The following is a 12,947-nucleotide window of genomic DNA, read 5'->3' as shown; positions in this document are numbered from 1 at the left end:
TAGTAAACTCCTACACCGTGTCTATATTGACTGACTGAAGAGGGCAGTCTCATAAATGGCCTGCCTGGTCTCAGAAGCTCCTGTTTTTATTCACAATGCACCTTTTCTACACTGGACTACTCCATTCCTTATGTCTTAGCTCCTTAAAAGTTGCAGGAAGTAATAATAATCAGCTAAAGTTGTTTTTTTAAAAAAAAGACTACTATATAAAGGGGCTGCTTACGGTGATTATAGTAAGATGTTCTTTATTTTGCTAGTGAAGCACATTGGTGAACCTGTACAGACGTTTGTCAAGAACACTGAGCTGGTTTACAGTGACAGACGGTGAGTCAGAGGAGAGGCTATGCCGGCGAGTGTGTCAGTTAATTCTTACTCACTTAAGTTTTATTTTTGACTGGTGAGTGTCAGTTTTGCTGCCGGTACTCTTGGGTTCAAGCCAGGTACGAGCTCTCTGCATACTCGTCTGGTGGGGGGATGCAAGATGCCTCATTGGGCATGTGGAAGCCACCAAATGGGTGCAGACGATGGCCTTGCAGATGAGACCCAGAAGCCTGAGATTTCCTTTGGCTGGTCACATGTCACAGCTAAACCCTGAGCTGCTGATCCAACAAACGCTGTTAAGTCTTTCTCAGGATTACAGTGCTTCTCTGATCAGCTCTATGTGTCTCCCTTTAGGTTCTCTCACAGTCCACGTCGTTAGTTTGTCAGCCAGCAATTGCACAGTGACTCTGAAACAAGCTTTTTTTGGTGCTTTATGTTTCTTCTTTGCTTGAAGCAGGTATTTAGTTTGCTTTACTGCTGCCTGGTCAGTAGACGGGGCTGACTGAAATAGAACACAAGGCATTCAGTGAGCCACAAAAATATTGTCACTTGCTGGGTGGCTCACGAAGGGTCAGACAAACCGGCTGGAGCCAGTCTGCAGGTGACTCGAGCGTCACATTCCGCCTCGGAGTGCTAGGTGAGAAACCGCATCCAGCCGGGGTTCTGAATCAGTCGGGCGGGCGCATGTGTGAGGAGGATGCGAAACATTCCCGTCTCGCTTTCACACCTGGTCAGTTGAGGTGTGAGAATGTCAGGTGCTCCGCGCACCTTCTGTTGAGTCATCCTCTGAGCATCTTCTACACCCCCCCAACGCTTACATGGGCTTCAGTCCAGATCGATGGCATCAGCAGTCTACAAAGAAAACCGCTTCTGCTTGGTGTTGTGTTGTCGGTCCCCCTTCATTAAATTGAACCTGACATCTGATATCCAGTCTTTAAGAAACCAGAGAGGGAAGACTATGTTACAATTCCACACCGCTGATTGGCTTCTAAACCTTCTTCCACAATTCGCTTAGAAATGTCTTGTAGACATTGGCCTCTCAGTAGACTGTGTATGTGAAATCAAAAAACTGCCTCTTGATGTTGGCAAACATTACCCCTTGACGCCAGTATCATATAACTGATGACATAACCCAGAATGGTGTTATCCTGTCCTCAAGGTTTCTTCAGGTATCCTTTTAAGCCATGTCTTGCCAGTGTGTATGAGCCGGCCCCTGGTTTTTCTCATGCATCTTCAATGGTGTCCCTCAATGGTACACACTCAGATGACCCCGCAAACCATGCTGAAGGTTTCTGTCACCTCTGTTCTTGCCGGATTCCATAGGAGGTGGTCATGCTTAGCCTGGAAGATGTGTGGCAGCGTCTTGCTCGTCTTCTGCCCTCTCTCTTCCTTCTGAGTAGGATAATGAGAGAATTGCTCTTGTCTTCCAGCAGTAATATGCCAATAGGAAATCAGGCTGCCAGAAAGGCATTACTGGTAGATCATCCTGGTTGTGGTTTAAGCTAGATCAAGAAGGGTTTGTGGTATTTGTTCTTTATTTGTCACAATTGTATAAATCTCAGTGGTGCTTGAACTGAACACAAGACTGCATGAGATTAGGTTTGCATATTAATTTCCTGGTGCAAGCAGAATGTCTTACCATGTCATTTGTGTACGATCAAATACCGAACATTCAGGTACTTTAAAGGGAGAGCCAGATCAAACTTACACACACACTCTGCTCTTATCAGGGATAGCCTCTGTAACCATGAAACAAACAGTACAGCCTTTGGCTCTCAAACTGGAAAGTCGCCGCACGTTTTGAGCATAACGTGTGAACAGTTTCCTCTCAGTAGGGCTTCTGGCTTCCGTCATGTCAGGGTGAGTAAAGTAGCTGCTCCCTGCAACATTGCGACATCAAGATTGTAGAATGAAAGTGTACATTTCCTCACTCGATGCTCAAGGTGTCACATGTAGCTTCATTCTGTGGAATGTCCATACCGGGCGTCGGACCTCCGACGAGCTTCTTGGTGCACTTCCGAAGGACAGTTGACTGTCAGCATTGAAGGTAGTCAGGGCAGTGTCATCAGGGAAACCTTGTACAGTTTACGTACCTCTTAAGAGTCCACAAAGGCTGAAGGTCAACGCACTCCTTTGCTGGCCTTCTGAACTGAAGGAGAAAACTAAGTTGAAATGAAGCTGAGATCAAACTGACTGTTGTAAACTTATTTTTGTCTGTAAATAATCAAAATGAAACAACGGAAGTCTTTGTAAGTTAAACTATTTTTATTGTAACAAAGGCAAATAAAGAATGGCACTGCTACCCCTTGCCTGGGCACTGATCTTGTGGAGTCAAGTAAAGGTGTGGATCCCTTGACCCCTGTCTTCTACTGCCTCTAGATGATGTGCCATGATTACAGAGCTGGAGGATGCCTGTCAGAGGCCAAAAGCATTCTAGAACTCTCACTCTGCTTATATGACATAGCCGTCCAATACTGAGATGTTTTTACCATGGTCACTAAACAAATTGATGAGAAATTAGTTCCTGTACTCTGCAGTAGGATTCAGACGAGAAAAACCCAGATAAAGGATTGGCAGACAAGGTAAGGCAGCTCCACACAACTCTATCAGGTAACCCAAACATGCAAAGTGCAGTTTGATGTACAATGCAAACGTGGAAGGACACGGTCTCAGTTTCAGTGAGAGATAGTTTCGGGGTCCTATATGTAAAGTGGATGTTAGAGTTGGACAACTCTATGTAGCACCTTGTGTTATCGTCAAGAGTATGGAATGGATTTTCCCAGACCCAAAGTTTCTTCAAGGTAGAAGTCCTTCACGTGAATAACACATGACCATAGTGTGGTCAGTATGTACATCCTGGTTTGTGGAATTATGTGTGCTCTCTTCGCTTTTTTCTTTGGTGCCTCTGTCTGTCACATGAAGCCTGTATACCAGCCAATTTATCCCTGTATGTTGCCTTAGCGGGGCGGCATGGTGGTGCAGTGGTTAGCACTGTCGCCTCACACCTCTGGGACCCGGGTTCGAGTCTCCGCCTGGGTCCCATGTGTGCGGAGTTTGCATGTTCTCCCCGTGTCGTCGTGGGGTTTCCTCCGGGTACTCCGGTTTCCCCCCACAGTCCAAAAACATGCTGAGGCTAATTGGAGTTGCTGAATTGCCCGTAGGTGTGCATGTGTGAGTGAATGGTGTGTGAGTGTGCCCTGCGATGGGCTGGCCCCCCATCCTGGGTTGTTCCCTGCCTTGTGCCCATTGATTCCGGGATAGGCTCCGGACCCCCCGCGACCCAATAGGATAAGCGGTTTGGAAAATGGATGGATGGATGGATGTTGCCTTAGCAACAGGGTGCAGCTCACATGCAGTGACACGTGACTTGTGTGGTGGACCAACCAGGTTTGTTTCTTCCGCTAACTCGAAGCCATATTGTGATAGAGGATCGTGTCATTGCTGTTACCAGAAGCCTCCGCGCTCCACCTTAGCTGTCCGCCCTCCAGTTGGGGGTCAATGATTGGAGTCACTGGTTTCCGGTTATATCGATATACTTGACTTTTCTGGGTCTGTGGGTTGTTGCACTGTCATACACACAGCAGAATATGGCTGCCCTTCTCTGTTGCTATGAGGGAAGCAGATGTGTTCATATATGTGCACATAGCAGAAGACACATTAACGCTGGTGACCACAGAGGAACCTCTACATTTGGTTGTCAGCTATCTTAACAGTATTACTCTTTCCCAACTACAGGCAGATGCCGTACAAGCATCCAGCAAGTATGTGTTGACCTTACAGCTGTGCAACCAAAGCAGAGCTTGTCAATGTAACTGCAAACAAAGACATTGTTCCTTGCCTTGTATTCCCATTGCCCTTGAAAGTCCCATTCCTATTTTAAACCGTAAATCCCAGTTAAAATCATAGTGTTTCCACAGTCCCAGACAGTGGCTTACAGTGTAAAGATACCATGAAGGTAAATGAGATTACATTTTTACTCAGAAGCCATGTTTGTGCCTTTTGCAATTATAACAAAAATTCCAGAGTGACAAACACTATATTTAACCTGAAGCTTTCTGCATAATGGATGAAAATGGGTCATCAGCAACGACAAAGAATTAACCAACACTTACAGGAGCAGTTGTGCTGGTACCATTAAACTTTAAGGGGAGAACATATGGAATAAATGGAACTTTAAAGTAACTGATGGGGTATTTTGCACATTTTACAGTCTTCTAGGTGATTCTGCTGGTCCAATGTGTGAAAAGCTCCTTGTGTGAGGAATTAAAATAAACACTTTGATATTGTTAATGAAAATGAAGCCTTCCGGTCTTAGGGAAACGTCAACCCGACATTGCTGCTCTAGTTCGCTATATGATCTCTGTGGATCTGACCAGACATCAGGACAGGTTGCGGAGCGTGTTAGAAAATCCATGCAGCTCCCCTGGCTCATCAAAGATGTCTGCTGCATGCCTGGGTCTCCCAGATAGCCTTTAATTAGAGCACTGTTTTTAGTCACTTCCTGGGTAATTAGCAAGCGGTGCACACACACGGCGATCAGGAAAGAGCCTGCCGGGAAAATCAGAGCTCGTCTTTGCTTTCCTGTTCCTCCCACGCCTTCCTACCAATTTTTGATTGAGCTGCTGACGGGAGGATGGCATTTTTAAGAATGCCAGAAGCTTATGCCGGTCCTACGCTTTGCGCTAAAAAGCACTAACTTGAAAGAAGATCAGCTGCACTGGCCCTCAAAAAGCACCAGTCATGCTCAACTACATGACAGCCCGTGAGCAGTAAGAGAGAACACCACCCTGGCCTCTGGACTTGCACAGGTTCAGATGCAGGTGCATTAGCCATGGTGATATATGGCCATGTGTCAAGACGAAGGATGGAATGTCGGATGTAATGTGAAAGGAGGAAATGCAGAGATTGAAAATGGCAGCGCAGAAGGTTGAGAACATACCCAGGTAGGAGTTGAATATAACAGTTTATCGTTATATAACTTGGGATGTCCTCACTCCATCCCCTACAGGTCACCCCACCTGTCTGCAGTTCACTGACAACATGATTCAGGCTGTGTACACCTACCAGTGGCAGTGTATTGAATGCAAGACCTGCAGCCGGTGCGGCACCTCTGAGAATGATGTAAGACCCCCACCCCCCACCTTCCATAGCAACAGAGTGACAGCCGCGTACTCTGGCCAATCGGGGCAAGGGCCACCCTAAATATGGGACTCATGAGGCAAACCTGCTATCTCTCTCTGTCCTTAGGACCAGCTCCTGTTCTGTGATGATTGTGACCGGGGCTACCACATGTACTGCCTAAAACCTCCCATGAGTCAGCCCCCTGAAGGTGAGACTCAGCCATGTTGGACATTGAGGTCCCAGTGCTCCATGCCCATAAGACTTACACCATCGTACACGTAGCCTAGCAATGATCACTCTTGAGAAAGTGAATGGCTTGCCATCATGGGATCGTTCCAGACGTGTCTATGGGAAGGTAACATGTTTCCTTCTGACCTTTCCTCTACAGGGAGCTGGAGCTGCTATCTGTGTCTGGCCCTCCTGAAAGACAAGGCCTCTGTCTTCTCTGAGCCATAACGGCAGGCAAGGCAGCTGGGGAAATAGGTGCCATTTATGGCTACATTCCTTTCTAAGTACACAGGAACTTCTAGTATAGCCACATCCCCATCCACATACAAACACATGCACACACATGCAATCAAAGGAGACCCCGTGTGGTCACTTTGCTGATAATCTCTTTTCATTCTGACCATGCAACTGCTAGCTACATCTCTGCAAAAATGCCCCAGATTTTGAAATGTTTATCAAACGAGGCCTGCGGTCCCTTTTCAGGTAAATCCTTACCATATGAAAAAGTGTCCCTCCCACACAAACCTCAAAGGCACAATCTCTGTATGCAGTGAGATCAGATATAAACTGTGACGCCAGACTTGCTGGATTCTGTGGAGCTATACAGTGCACTGACAAACACAGGGGTGAGCAAACCAACGTCACATCCTCCAGGAATCTGGTGCCAGAGTGAAGGTTATTGTTTTGCAAGGCTGAAGTTCCGCTCTACTGGCAACTCTGATTGGTGACATATGGATTAGACTGTTTTTTTTTTTATCCAATTACTATTTTTATCTCTTGCATTACCTTCCCAAATTAGATGTGCCTAGTAGCAAGATTGGGTAGAACTGCCTGTGTCCATAACCCAAGGCTTTGTGTACAAGTATGGCATCCAGTTTAAATATTAACAGATAGGAATACCATCATCTGCATAAATGTCTTAATTTTTGCATTAAAAAGTCACATTTAACGCAGTTACACCTTTAGAATGGGTTAGCGTCTGTGATTATAATTAAGGTGGCCGAATACTTCAAATCACATCCACTCAAAACAATGGAACGTTCTAGCGAGAATAATCTCTTTCATACTTAAGATGGCGTTGCCAGCTTGCTTGTTATAAGTCACACCACAACCCTAGAGGGCAAAACATGACATGGTTACAGCCTTTAATATGTGTATTTATGTTAACAGTAATTTACATTATTTGAAGTGTGGTGAGATGCAAAGCACTGCCAGCACTGCAGCATCACATTTAAGTCAGGTGATCATGGACGGTAGGTGGGATCATAACAAAGGAAAAGGTGACCCCCTGGGAGCAGCACAGGCCATGCGGCGAAAGGGTTATGACCGCGGTTGTCGATTTCGTCGAATGTATAAACTGCGTGTATCCTGCATTGTCCCGTCTGGCTTTCCAATGGCATATTCATTGCCGTGACCACTGCATCTGTCCAACTTCCGCTTAATTTTTTTGCTTCTGACTTTTCAAGCGTTACACTCTTCTCACAGTGTGCCGAATATAAGAGCAGCGATCTAGTCATTTGTGCTTCAAGTGTAACGTCACGCTTGATTTGACCAAGAATCCACTTGTATGCCTCCAGTCCATAGTTGTCTTCTTCCAATCCCGTATCTCTCATTCTATTAGTATTCAACTCTGTATACCTCTTTTGCAGATTTGGAAAGAATCCGTTTCTATGTGTAATCCTGAGTGCGGTTTTTTTGTACAGTGTAGATTTTCATAAGTGTAATTAAATGCTCTCCCAATTACCTTGCAGCCCATCCAATTGTATACAGATGTGTGGCATCGTTTCATCAATACTGTGATTTGTCTTCCATTGCTTATAATATTTCTAGTTAATGCCCTCTATCCCTGCGGATCTCTTCATTACGGAAGGCTCTTCTATGTATCTGACCTCATTCAATATACCTTCTTCGGGGATGTATTTGCTGTAGAGGCCTTCTGTATGTCTCTATTTAGTCATTATTATGATTAATTATTTGTTCGTTTTTCCATGTTTACTGCTCACTTCAAAGACTTTGGATGTTGTCTGTGATATTGTAAGCCACTGGCTTCTTTTACTCATTGTTTTTTTAATAGTTTTTTTAATAGCACATTAGTGGTCTGTAAGAAGATACCGCTAAGGAGATCAGTTACCTTTATTATGTTGTGCTAACACTAACCTAATGCAATCACTCTCTAAGCAGTAGTTAACAGTTTCAATGAAGATGTGGGCCCCACTCCAGCTGGATATAAATGCACATCTCAAGTATATAGAGCAAGCTTCACATTTGTGTGATATCCTCTGAGACTTCATGTCACACACCGGCTTCACTGAATCACACGGGCTGCTCTGCTCAGCTGTTCTCCAGTTATGTCAGCTCAGGTCAAAAAGCTGGACTCTGGCGTGGGCTACATTGGTGATAGCTGAATGCTTGATGTATAACTTACTGCAAACCCCTCCCCCCAGCCCCACCCTCACTGCCCAGAACAGCACAAATGGAGCAAGAGACCGAACCAACACAGATTCCAAAGACAACATGGAATAGACTGAGACTTGTAAACAGTATCTTTTTTGAGTTTTTGCGCTGAAGCAGTGATTTGTTTTTCCAGAAGAGAGACACCTCTCTCACCTTAATGCTGCCGCCCCCCAGAATACCCATGGAGACTGTTAATGCTGTAAAATGTTGAGTTGATTTAATGTTAAAAACTTGTCCCATACCCTGAAATGTACACTGGTTTTCTGCTTCCCCTTTGTTTTTAATGTAATGTTTCTAACATAGAAGTTTGTCTGATATTTACTTTTATTGTCTTCAGCTTCTTTTTTGACTGTCATTTGTATTTTCATGTGTTATTATTACTAGATGGCATAATATGTTATTGAGAAGTAGACATTGAATGGGAATCCTTTACATGTACTTGTCACTTACGGAGTGATGCTTACGCCGAGGAAGAACAGGTGAGTTGCCTAGTTGTTAACAGTTCAGTTCCCCGCAAAGGAAATTTAAATAATTAGGAGGAACAATCATGAGTCAAATGTCAAATGAGTGTCTAAAAAGTCCCCTTCCTTTATACATCATTGAACTTGAGCTCTTGTGGAGTCAGCAGTGAATGCCACACTCCAGCAAAGCTTATTTAACTTATTTTTTAACCCTATTATGTTTCTTTTGCCAGACCGCCACACAGCATAGTGACCCTAGCGTGTGGTTTAGTCTGCAGACCTGTGGGTTCAAGGCTGGCACCACCCTGTTGTAGGTGTTATGGCTTTGGGGGCGGCATGGTGGTGCAGTGGTTAGCACTGTAAGGGGCAGCATGGTGGTGCAGTGGTTAGCACTGTAAGGGGCGGCATGGTGGTGCAGTGGTTAGCGCTGTTGCCTCACACATCTGGGACCCGGGTTTGAGTCTCCGCCTGGGTCACATGTCTGCGGAGTTTGTATGTTCTCCCCATGTCGTCGTGGGGTTTCCTCCAGGTACTCTGGTTTCCCCCTACAGTCCAAAGACATGCTGAGGCTAATTGGAGTTGCTAAATTGCCCGTAGGTGTGCATGTGTGAGTGAATGGTGTGTGAGTGTGCCCTGCGATGGGCTGGCCCCCCCATCCTGGGTTGTTCCCTGCCTTGTGCCTATTGCTTCCAGGATAGGCTCCGGACCCTCCATGACGCAGTAGGATAAGTGGTTTGGAAAATGGATGGATGTTTCTTTTGTAATTGATTTGCTGTGTCCACCTGGCAGGAGACAGGCTCGTTATCATAATGTTTAAATAACGAGTCCCTTACCTGTATGCATCTGTGAAAGGGAAGTTCTGGAAGTTTCTCCCTCAGGTGGTGCTGTGGCTCAGCAGGTAAGGCAGTTCGGGGGGGCGGGGTACAGCAAGCACACGGGATACACCTGCACACTGAGATCCATGTGTATATATCCTGTATGAATGGAGAAAAATGGCATCATCAGGCTTGTGAGATATTCAGAATGTCAGGCTTCTGAGATATTTGGAATTCTATAATCAGGCTTACATGTTCAGAATGGAATCATCAGGCTTGTTTGATAGATTGTTTGTAGATATTTGGAATGTCATGAGGCTTATGCAATGTTCGGAACATCATCATCCAGCTCCTGGGATGTTTGGAATGTCATCATCATGCTTAGATGTTTAGAATGTCTGGTTTATGAGATGTTTTGAATATCATCAGTCTTAGATGTTCGGAATGTCATCATAAGGTTTATGAAATATTTGGCATGTCATCATGAGGCTTCAGAGATGGTTGGGATGTCATCAGCAGGCCTAGATGTTTGGAACATCATCCTTCAGACTTACTCGATGTTTGCAATGGCATCATGAGTCTTCTGAGATGATTGAAATGTTATCATCAGGTTTAGATGTTCAAAATGTCAGGCTCATGGGACGTTTGGAGTCCCATCATCAGGTTCATGGGACGTTTGGAGTCCCATCATCAGGCTCATGGGACGTTTGGAATGTCATCAGGCTCATGGGATGTTTGGAATCCCTTCATCAGGCTCATGGGACGTTTGGAATCCCATCATCAGGCTCATGGGACGTTTGGAATGTCATCAGGCTGACTCATTCTTTGCAATGTCAACTTGAGGATTCTGAGATGTACAGAATGTCTTCATTAGGCTTAGTTGTTCAGAATCCCATAATCAGGCTTTGATGTTCGGAATGTAATCACCCGGCTTATGAGATGTTTGAAATGAATGTCATCATCAAGCTTACAAGATGTTTGGAATGTCATTGTCATGCTTACAGGTTCAAGATATTAGGTGTATGACATCTGGAATCTCATCATGAGGCTACTGAGATGTTGAAATGTCATCATCATTCTTACAGGTTCGAAATGTTAGGTGTATAAGATGTCTGGAATGTCATGAGGTTTCTGAGATGTGGAAAGTTGAAAAATTTCAATCTGGTGGAGATTTCACTAGAGCCACTACAGAACAGCACAGGCTACTGAAAATGCATAGAAGGATGCGATTCAGCATCCTGTCTGTCCTGAAAATGCTGAAAGTAAAACAAAACTTCAGTCTTGTGGAAATAAACGAAGACATCCACTTCAGAACAACACAGAATGCACTGTAGGACTCGTGTCTGCATTTTGTGAGTCTTGAAAATTCTGAAAGTAGAACAAATGTTTCTCTAGTGGAAATTCCACCATCTCCACTCCAGGACACCATAGGCGACTCAAAATGCGGAGCAGGATGCATTTCAGAATTCTACGAGTCCTAGTTATGTAGAAGGTTCATGAAACAGTATCTCCATTTCAGGATACCACGGGCGAGTCAAAATGCGGAGCAGGAGGCGGATCTCCGTTGTGTATGTTCTGGGAATGCAGAAATTTGAAAGAACTTGTTAAGATGACAGCATCTCCATTTCAGAACACCATAGGCGACTCAAAATGCACGGTTTGACGTGTCTCAGCATTCTGCGGCTGTCCTGGTAACGAAGAAAGTTGAAAAATTTCAATCTTGTGGTGATATCAAAATATTAAATTCAGAAGACCAAAACCAACAGAAGATGCACCGTAGAAAGCGGTTCCGTGCTCTGACTGCCGTGCTGAAAGTAGAACAATCTCGTAGAACATCCATCCATTCATCTTCCAAACCGCTTATCCTACTGGGTGGCAGGGGGTCCGGAGCCTATCTAGGAAGCAATGGGCATGAGGCAAGGAACAACCCAAGATGGGGGGCCAGCCCATCTTGTTGAAATAAAGATATCCAGTTCAGAGCACGACAGGTGGCTCAAAATGCTCAGTGCAACACATTTCAGGATTCTGCGAGTCCTAGAATTTTGGAAAGTGTGGAAAGTTGACAAAATGTCAGTTGTAATTCAAAATCATTATCTCCACCTCAGGACATCACAGGCGGCTCAAAATGCAAAGTCTGATGCGTTGTCAGCATTCTGTGCCCTGGTAACAGACGTAGCTGAAAAACTTCAATCTTGTGGAGATAAAGATATCCACTTCAGAACACATGTGACAAAATGCACAATATGAAACATTTCAGAAGTTCAGTCTTGAGATGTGTGGAATATCATCATGGGGCTTATGAGATGTTTTAGAATGTCATCATCAGACTTAGTTTTTCAGATGTTTGGTTCGATAGGTTGAGATAGCATCACCATATTATCCAAACTCTGGTTATCGTTGAAGATGCTGAGACCGGAGTTTGACGACAGCGTGAGGTAAAAAGAGGGGTGATCCTCCATTTTTTTAAAAAATGTCAAAATCGCTTCAGGCGTACCAATCACCCAATGCGGAGATCCATGAATCAAACCTTGACAGTCAGCCTTGCCAATATAGTAAATCGACTTTTTCCCCTTTTCCGTCTTGGGGCCAGAGAGGGGCCGATGTTCAGTTAAATGTGAGCAGCCCCCTTCTCCAGCAGAAAATGCACTCCTGGTGCAGAAACTCATAGAGCTTCATTTGTGAATTTCAATTTACAGCATCGGTTTCCCGATATTCCCAAAAGCGACAAGGAGCAGACGCGTCGGTGATGGTTGATGCCTGGAAACTCTGGCGTTGAAGCTTAAGAGGTATGTTAGACACTGGAACCGTCATTCAAAGGACAGCCTAGAATCTGACTGTGCCATCGCCACACAACCAGTCCATAGGATGTCAGACATGCACTGTGACTCTTTTCATGTTGTAAAGGAAACATTTTATTTGACTTTCATGTTTTCATTTATAGTTGTTCACATGAAATAAGTGGAGAAATGGTAAGAACCTGTGGTGTGCAAAAACGTTTGACTGGTAGTATATGTAAATTACAATTTATCCATTTGGGATCAATAATAAGTCACTATTTCCATAATGTCCCCCCCTGGGATCAATAAAGTTAATCTTCTACCTCTTTCAGTTCTCTCTAACTGAACTTCCTCTTGTATTTTTCACCACCACCACTAGATGGCAATGTTATCTGGAATAACTTTTGCTACAGTATCAGCTTTGCACTAAATTAATTGTGACACAAATGTATTTTGAGGAAATTACGGAATGAACTCTAGCTACCTGGTAACAATAATTGTGTTTATCTAAATAAACATAAATTAGTTGAACTGTGGACCAATGTACAATAATTAAAATGAGCAGCTAAACATTTTGTTCCTTAACTAGTGTGCTGTGCATTTTTGGTGTAATGAACCTGGCTTGTTTACTGGTAAATAAAAGAGTGAAAATGTCTACAAACTGTAAGACAAATTTCACATGGGAAACATACAGGTTGTCAGAGGGAAAAGGTGAGGGCTGTCAGTATGAGGCCAGGTTCCTCAGGCTGGAGTTGCCTCTCCTGCCCCCC

General features: G+C 44.4%; 1 protein-coding gene across 1 annotated transcript in view; it reads left to right on the top strand.

The window, feature by feature from the left end:
• Positions 1-8,429, top strand: part of dpf3 (double PHD fingers 3) — a 38,399-nt gene extending 29,970 nt beyond the window's left edge. The window contains 3 exon segments of the mRNA XM_048974287.1: positions 5,330-5,442; positions 5,569-5,650; positions 5,831-8,429. Coding sequence (XP_048830244.1) covers positions 5,330-5,442; positions 5,569-5,650; positions 5,831-5,898 — 263 coding nt within the window. The 3' untranslated portion in view covers positions 5,899-8,429.
• Positions 8,430-12,947: the final 4,518 nt, after the last annotated feature.

This window comes from Brienomyrus brachyistius, chromosome 14 (assembly GCF_023856365.1).
Source record: "Brienomyrus brachyistius isolate T26 chromosome 14, BBRACH_0.4, whole genome shotgun sequence".
In the NCBI taxonomy this organism is placed as follows: domain Eukaryota; kingdom Metazoa; phylum Chordata; class Actinopteri; order Osteoglossiformes; family Mormyridae; genus Brienomyrus; species Brienomyrus brachyistius.
This window is presented reverse-complemented; position numbering and strand designations above follow the sequence as displayed.